This window comes from Ipomoea nil, unplaced genomic scaffold, assembly GCF_001879475.1.
Source record: "Ipomoea nil cultivar Tokyo-kokei standard unplaced genomic scaffold, Asagao_1.1 scaffold2845, whole genome shotgun sequence".
Taxonomy (NCBI): domain Eukaryota; kingdom Viridiplantae; phylum Streptophyta; class Magnoliopsida; order Solanales; family Convolvulaceae; genus Ipomoea; species Ipomoea nil.
This window is the reverse complement of record NW_017619273.1, coordinates 2,214,288-2,222,719: the sequence shown is the minus strand read 5'-3', so window position 1 is coordinate 2,222,719 and position 8,432 is coordinate 2,214,288. Positions and strand designations below refer to the sequence as shown.

At 35.0% G+C, this 8,432-nt stretch overlaps 1 protein-coding gene across 4 annotated transcripts; it reads left to right on the top strand.

Moving 5' to 3' along the window:
• The first annotated feature begins 2,283 nt into the window (after positions 1-2,283).
• Positions 2,284-6,881, top strand: LOC109160171 (calcium-dependent protein kinase 7-like). 4 transcript variants are annotated; one of them, XM_019308383.1, is made up of 9 exons: positions 2,284-2,563; positions 3,040-3,582; positions 3,977-4,100; positions 4,181-4,324; positions 4,779-4,931; positions 5,044-5,159; positions 5,302-5,469; positions 5,937-6,167; positions 6,437-6,881. In XM_019308383.1, the coding sequence occupies exons 2-9, from the start codon at positions 3,055-3,057 to the stop codon at positions 6,590-6,592; spliced, it is 1,620 nt and encodes a 539-aa protein (XP_019163928.1). In that variant the 5' UTR covers positions 2,284-2,563; positions 3,040-3,054; the 3' UTR covers positions 6,593-6,881. The 4 variants fall into 4 exon arrangements, with proteins under 4 accessions (XP_019163928.1, XP_019163925.1, XP_019163927.1 ...); XM_019308380.1 differs by having other exon boundaries at positions 2,992-3,582; XM_019308382.1 differs by having other exon boundaries at positions 2,961-3,582.
• Positions 6,882-8,432: the final 1,551 nt, after the last annotated feature.

Below are 8,432 nucleotides of genomic sequence, written 5' to 3'. Positions count from 1 at the left end.
GCACATGACAAACGACCAATAAAAAAGAATAGGACAAGTATTGAAGATGAAGACAATGACAATGCTACACAAAAGAGAATTAAGAAGACTTAAAGAAATTCAAACCAAAAGTAATATTTATTTAGACTATGATATCGTTTTCAGACTAAGTATTTAGACTAGCATTTTTACAAACTTGCAAACATTTATTTTAATGACAATTATAAATAATCTCTCCTATATTATCTTGCATTCAAATACTTTGAATTACAAATTTAAATAAACAAATTCAACATTCAATTGGGCATTATCTCATTCGTGCAATACGCGTGAAAAACTAATTTCTTTATAAATAACAAACACTTTATTTTTTATTAGTATTACATTTTTTAGTATAAGTATTAGATTTTTATCTTGATATGACATGTCTCACAGATAAGAATCCATGAAGTAGTCACACAGGAGAGTCACTCAAATTGTTTCAGTAATCAAATCAAGACAATAAAAGCACAACATTTACTATAGATTTATTACTTTATAAAAAATTATTACTACATTTAAAAGATAAATTTACATATTGCACTTATATATGCATTGAGATGAAATTAATCTAGTCGAGTTTTAGTTGGCTCTCATTTAAGTCGCAACTTTTCCAAGGATATTATTACATAAGTTCAAACCCTTGGGCCTTGACCACATCTTCTCTTCTTCTTATTATTATTATTATTATTATTATTATTATTTGACGATTATTATTATTATTGTTATTGTCATTATTATTATTATTATTATTATTATTATTATTATTGAGTGATGAGGAAAACCAATAATGTTATTACATAAGTTCGAACCCTTAAGTCTTGACCATAATTTTTTTGAGTGGCGAGAAAAATTCACAATCACTATTTAAGGGTGTGGAAAATAAACCATCATATATACAAACCTAGTAATAACCAATAAAGTTAGACCCTCTAACGGGAACTAAAAAATGTTGGGTTTAATTGTTTGTTGAAATGAATGGTTCATATTATTTTGATTTTAGTATTTTTTTTTTGTAATTTTTCCTACTTTACCCTCTATTATATCATTTAATTTTCTTAAATACCACTGCATTCCATCAGTATAAACTTTAGTAACAGAATATTCCGTTAATTATTTATTATTCTTAACTTACTCATTGATTTTCATAAGGAAGATCTTAGGTTCAAAGCTCATCCCAATCAAAATTGACAAAGTTGTTAAACATATACTATGAATATGTTAGTGTATTAAAAAAAATACAATATAACAGCCAATGTGATTGCTCACTCTCTAGCCAAAGCTTCTTGCTTGTATACTGGTCCGAAGGTGTGGGACGCAAATAACCCTCATTGTATTAATGATTTGATTTCGCAATAATAGTTCGTTTTGATGGTTGTTTAAAAAAAAAAAAAACACAATATAAAATTTAACATGAACTTTGGTCAATTAATTAGAGTCACGCATTGGGCATTGATGAAACGGTACACATGATTTACCGTATATGTTCAACCCATATGAGAAACTATGCTTATTACCATTGTCTTTTAGGGGAAGGAGGATTTGCTTCCATTTTTTAAGGTGCACTGCGCCAAGGCACTAAAATTGTAGTGAAGCACACCAGGAGACTAGATCAAATCAAGAATTCATTTCTAGCAGAAGTGGCAACAAGAGAAAGTATAGATCACGCCAATTAATACAGTTTTGTCTTGCAAAAACTATGCTTAGGGTACTATCCAATGAGTGTGCTTCCATCTAAAGCTGTTATTGCAGCCCTTAATCCAACATTTTTGTCACATGTCATAGTTATGCATTCTTAAAATATTTACATTTATGAAAAATTTGATAATCTTGCATTGATATATGCCAGAATATCGAACGATACTTTGATAAATTTTGAAATACTAATTTAAAAATACACATTGGACATTGAATTATTCACACAATGCGCATGTGATAACTAGTGTTACTAATAGCTAACATACTCAAATCAATAAAGTTAATAAACTGATATCGCTAGTAGTGAAACTTGTGACCTTGACCATATCTTTCAATTAGCTTGATGGTAAGTAATCATAATGTATAAATAATTAAATATACCTTACCACTACAATATTATTTAAACAAAATCTTTGCTTGCAAAATTTCTTAGCACTATTTTATAATTTCAAAATTGGACCTTTTTTTATTTTTGGAATTTTTTACTTTGAAAATTTTTTATTCAATAAGTACAAGACATGAAAAAGTGCAAATGAGGTGAGAGAAAATCATTCAAAAGAAAAGGGGAAAGGAATCAAGAGAGAGAGAGAGAGCAAACGAATGCAACGGAAGGAGAGATAGAGAGGAAGAAAGGTGAGACTTGAGAGGGTTAAGGAGTTCAATTTCTTGAGGGTTGAAAGTCTCTCACCAAAAAAGAGAGCTTTGACCCCTCTCTCCATTTCTAAGCTCTCTTCTATGGCTGTTTCCATCTCTTCTTCACTTTCACATTCTTTTCCCTTACTTCCCCATTTACCATCATTTGTCTGAGCTCTTCTTTTTGGCCTCTGTATCCCAACATTTTATCCAGGTGAGTTTCATTCATTCATTCTTTCTTCATCTTCCCTTGTCTGTAACATATGGTTTTACAGTCTGGGAAAAATCAAAATATATATGTTCATTGAAAAGATAAAATTTTTCAAAACTTTTTGCTGCATTTCATCAATTTTTGGCATTATGCTGCTTCTGGGTTTTTTGTTTTCCTCTTAAAAAGGTGGATTCCCTCCGCCCTTTGTGAATCTCAGAAATGGTCAACATTCTTGAATCTCCTGGGGATCCCAGAATCTATTCTCTCGTTTATAATTGGCATTTTTTTTTTAACAATTTCTTTTAAAGATCCGAATCAATTTGTTTTGCATATATTAGTCTTACTATATTTTGTTGATGGTTTCACTTCTTTGATTTGTTGGCTGAAAGATACGGCTCAGTTTGAATGGATACTCCGGATATGATTTGTAGGGTTTTGTTGAAAATCTGAGGGATAAGAAATTAAGAATAATATTTCAGGATTTGAGCTTTTAAATGGGGAATTGCTGTGTGACCCCGAGCGGTTCTCCTAGGGCCAAGAATGAGAATAGAAAGAAGAATAAGGATAAGAAGAACAAACCAAACCCCTTTGCCATTGAGTATGGTTCATATCAAGGCAATGATGGTCAAGACAAACTTGTTGTGTTGAAGGATCCTACAGGGGATAGCATTCACAGCAAATATGATTTGGGACGTGAGCTCGGGAGGGGGGAGTTTGGGGTCACATACTTGTGCACGGATGCAGACTCGGGCGAGAAATTTGCTTGCAAATCTATATCGAAGAAGAAGCTGAGGACTGCAGTGGATATTGAGGATGTAAGGCGGGAGGTTGAGATCATGAAGCACTTGCCAAAGCACCCGAGTATTGTGAGCTTGAAGGACACTTATGAGGACGATAGTGCGGTCCACATTGTGATGGAATTGTGCGAGGGTGGGGAGTTGTTCGACCGGATTGTAGCAAAGGGACACTACACAGAGAGGGCAGCTGCCGTGGTTTTGAAGACCATTGTGGAAGTTGTTCAGGTATCGATTTTACTACATATAGGCCCTGTTTGGTAAAATGGCTGTTAGCTGATTGTGTTAATTAGAGAGTATAAATAGTTGATAACATTAGCTAATTGTAGAAAAGTGTTTGGTAAATTAGCTATTAGCTGATAGTTATTTGGTATAATTTCTTTTCTCAAAAAGCTAATTGAAAAAGTTGCTTGGAGTAGTTTTTTGAATTTTAGCCTTTTGAAGTTGCAAAAAGCTAATTAACCAAACATTTATATTGATATTTAAACTAAATCAAACAATTAATAGTGGTCAAATAAGCCAAAATTGGCCTATAGGCCAATTTTTTACCAAACAGGGCCAAAATTGCCAGAAATCCTTTATGATCACTTTCTAAAATGGCTTGTGCTACCTTGTGTTTTAGATGTGCCACAGGAATGGAGTGATGCATCGTGATCTCAAACCCGAGAATTTTCTTTTTGCAAACAGGAAGGAGACGGCTCCATTAAAGGCAATTGATTTTGGGTTGTCAGTTTTCTTTAAACCTGGTAAGTGAAGTTTATTAATGAAATAACGCCAACAATGAGCGTCTTTCCTGTACTTTAAATGTCTTAATTTTAATCTATAGATGAACGCTTTAACGAGATAGTTGGAAGTCCTTATTACATGGCTCCTGAAGTTCTCAAACGCAACTATGGCCACGAAGTTGATATCTGGAGTGCTGGAGTTATACTTTATATTCTTCTTTGCGGTGTTCCACCTTTTTGGGCAGGTCCGGCTCTTCTTTATTTGCTGTTAAACATACATCTTCACGCATTATTTTTCAGTATGTTGTGTTAATAAATAAAACTCTCTATATATTTCTCTTACTCCTTCCCAAACTACACACACTGCCATATATATACATGCTAAACACAATGTAGAAGACCCTTCACATCCCTACTTTACTATCCATGGCCCTTCACATCCCTTTGGCTTTTCATATGCCTTGGCCCTTCATATCCCTACTTTATTCACTTCTAACATGCTGGCATGATAATTGATTAGATAAAATGAAACTTCAAAAGTATTGAGCCTTTGTTGCTGCTGAGTCGATTCCTAGTATATGAGATAGACATTGGCCATGTTACAAAAAAAAAGCTGTGCCATTGGTTACTAGTAGAACTTGAGCAAAACACTTTCTTTGTTTTTAATCGTGTTTCAATGATGTCATTTGTATGATGTAGAAACTGAACAAGGAGTGGCACAGGCAATTATTCGCTCTGTAGTTGATTTCAAGAGAGATCCGTGGCCCAAAGTTTCTGATAACGCGAAGGATCTTGTAAAGAAAATGCTCAACCCTGATGCTAGTCAGCGGCTTACTGCTCAGCAAGTTCTTGGTAAAACTTTTTCCAAGTTCAAGTTCAACAGCAACACGGTTCATTTCTTATTGTGAAAGGAGATGCTTAGCTTTTGTTTTTGGTTCATATATATATGTATATATCACTGCAGAGCATCCGTGGTTACAGAATATAAAGAAAGCGCCAAATGTCTCCTTAGGCGAGACTGTGAAAGCAAGACTCAAACAGTTTTCGGTGATGAACAAGTTCAAGAAAAGAGCCCTAACGGTAATTTTATAGACTTATCGTTATCTTCATGATTATATTCTTAAGCTGTAAGGAAACTTCACTTTTTATGCTCCTTTTTATTGATAGAAACATGAATTCAACAATATTTTGACAGTTCAACCTCTTAACATTGCACAAACAGGTAATTGCTGAGTTTCTGTCGGTGGAAGAAGCTGCTGGCATAAAGGAAGCATTTGACATGATCGACACTGACAAGAAAGGAAAGATAAGCCTTGGAGAACTTAGAGTTGGTCTGCAAAAGCTTGGCCATCATATCCCCGAAGCAGATCTTCAAATTCTCATGGATTCTGTAAGCGCACACGCACACATACTCAACTCTCTCACTGTCCCCCCAAAACGTGAATCTAGCATAGCCAATCTACAATTGCATATAAGCTGTTGATATTAACCTGGGGGGTATGGTTGAGTGGAAGGAACTCATCCATCCTTAACCAAAGGTCAAGGGTTCGATCCTTGGCTTTGGGTATGGATCAGCCTTAAATCTCCAGGCCACCTGTCCCACCCAATAGAGGTGCCTACAAGATTAGTCACTGTGTCCGACAGTGGAAACCCTGGGCTACACCCAAAAAAAGCTGTTGATATTGAGGCTTCGTATCATTATGGAAATAACTCTCCTGTTTTAAAGTGACTATATCGCTAAATTTTGTGATCTTGGTAGTTTCTTTTCGGATTTGTAGTTGATTGTCTTTGTAAAGCCCACCACCTTCTTGCTAGTTCTTTCTATGCTGCATTTATGATCCCTTTTTCTTTTTGCAGGCTGATGTCGATGGAGACGGAAGTTTGAATTATGGGGAATTTGTTGCTGTCTCTGTTCATCTCCGAAGGATGGCTAATGATGAGCATCTGCATAAAGCTTTTACATTCTTCGACCAGAATCAGAATGGTTTCATAGAAGTCGATGAGTTGCGGAGTGCTTTGAGTGATGAAGACGATGGAAACAACGAGGCAGTAATTAGTGCCATCATGCATGATGTTGACACAGATAAGGTGAGTTTTCGTGCAGCTCTACACATGTCCATTCCCGAGTAATAATAATAATAAGAAAAGCAGCACACCAAAAAAAAAGGAAAAAACACTCGGCCGAGTTGGGCGCCTAGGCTGCCTAGTCGGCCGGCTGACTAATGTCCGCCTAAGGGTAAAATCCCCTCGGCCAAGGCCGATTTTTGCAACAGTGACCTTTCCTTGAGCATCCCTTCCGGAAATTTGCACAGTAGTACAGTACAGTACAGGGATTCATCTCCGTTTGTTTGTTGCAGGATGGACGCATAAGCTATGAGGAGTTTGCGGCAATGATGAAGGCGGGTACAGACTGGAGAAAGGCGTCTCGGCAGTACTCAAGAGAGCGATTTAACAGTCTGAGCTTGAGGTTAATGAGGGATGGCTCTTTACAAGCAACAAATGAGGGTAGATAAACAAACAGGACAGGAAAATCTCTGCTAAAGTTAACAACATTTTATAAATTCACTCTCCATTCCTTCCAGTTCTTTATTTAAATTATTATTATTATTATTATTATTATTATTATTATTATTATTATTATTATTATTCCGATTATCTTAATCTCCACCTTTGACATATTTAAGGATCAGGTGAGGAATACTGCTTTAATGTTGTAGGGTGTTCAAAGTTAGTTACATCACTTATATCAGAGCAAAGATTCTTTGATTTGATTGATATAAAGGAGGAAAATGTTTGCTTAGGCTATTAGTGCTTTTGTTGATGTCTTAGGTTTTCAGCTCCTTTTACTCAAACATGAGTGTTGCTGGATTAAGTGGATTGTGTTAGGGTTATTTAGGCACTCCTTTCAACATCGGTGAGATTGGAACAATTAGATCGCACTTTTGGCTCGGTTTAGCCGAACTTATTTAGGAGTTTATAGTTTATTTTAAACTACTAATAAGTTATAAGCTTTGTTTGGTAATGTTCCTAAAATAAGCTAGTAGTTTAAAATAATAGTTTATTTTAAAACGCTACCTTAGTTAGCGTTTCAAACAATTTTAAACTACTAATAAGTTATAAGCTTTGTTTGGTAATGTTCCTAAAATAAGCTAGTAGTTTAAAATAATAGTTTATTTTAAAAAGCTACCTTAGTTAGCGTTTCAAACATAAACTAGTAGCTTCTAAATCTTTTTTCTATCTTTATTCTTATTATTTTAAATAAATGATATCATTTACTCCTCTCAATTAAAACCCGTTTGGCATTTTCTCTTCTCCTATATTTTGGCAGATCTGGATGAATTCAATGGATAAGAGTTGTGCACATTTTTTTTTACTTGGGGAGTCATTCGCACGTGATCCTAATATATATATATATATATATATATATATATATATATATAGAAATGCACTCTGGTGCGAATGAAGCGTCCAGGTGCGAAATAGGAATGCCTGATATTATCGTCCACGTTAGGTATGGCAACGGGGCGGGGAATATACTCCCCGGCGGGGAATTAAAAAAATTCCCCGTCCCCGTCCCTGCAGGGAGTTTGGCGGGGACGGGGAATCCCCATCCCCGATCAACTCATAGTCAAAGTGTCAAATTAATACAATTTTTAAAAATAAAAATGAAAAAATTGAATCAGTGGAGGAAAATTCATAAAAATATGTTCTGTCATTGACATAGTGGCAAAACTTAATTAAACTTCTAGTCCTCTTCAAATTATGTTCATATACCTAGTTTCATATTTTGGTTATTAATCTATGCAAATTAAAAGCCATTACTAGCCAAATAAATTAGTTAATAATACTGAATGCAGTGAAATCACTATATATATACTGAATATAGTGAATAGGGTATTATACATTAGGGTTACTATCTTTAGTGTCTTAAGTCTAAAATCTAATAATATAATTCCTAAATAATATAAATATATAATATTATATATATATATTTTTTAATTATTCGGGGACGGGGCGGGGCGGGAGGGGTATCCCCGTCCCTGTCGGGGAATTTTAAAAAGTTCCCGTCCCCGTCCCCGATCCCCGAAATTTTTCCCCGTCTCCATCCCCATCCCCAATTCCCCAATGGGGACGGAGCACATTGCCATCCCTAGTCCACGTGTCCAGATCTAATGGATGAGAAACACTGATTTAAAAAAAAAAAAAAAAAAACGCGGTGACATTTTTGTAAATAATTGAACATCGAAGTGCAAGTAAAATGTATTACAAGTGCATGTAAAATTTATTATAGGTGCAAGTAAAAATTTATACTGAGCATCAATACTAAGTGCACATATAGTTATAAGTAGTTGC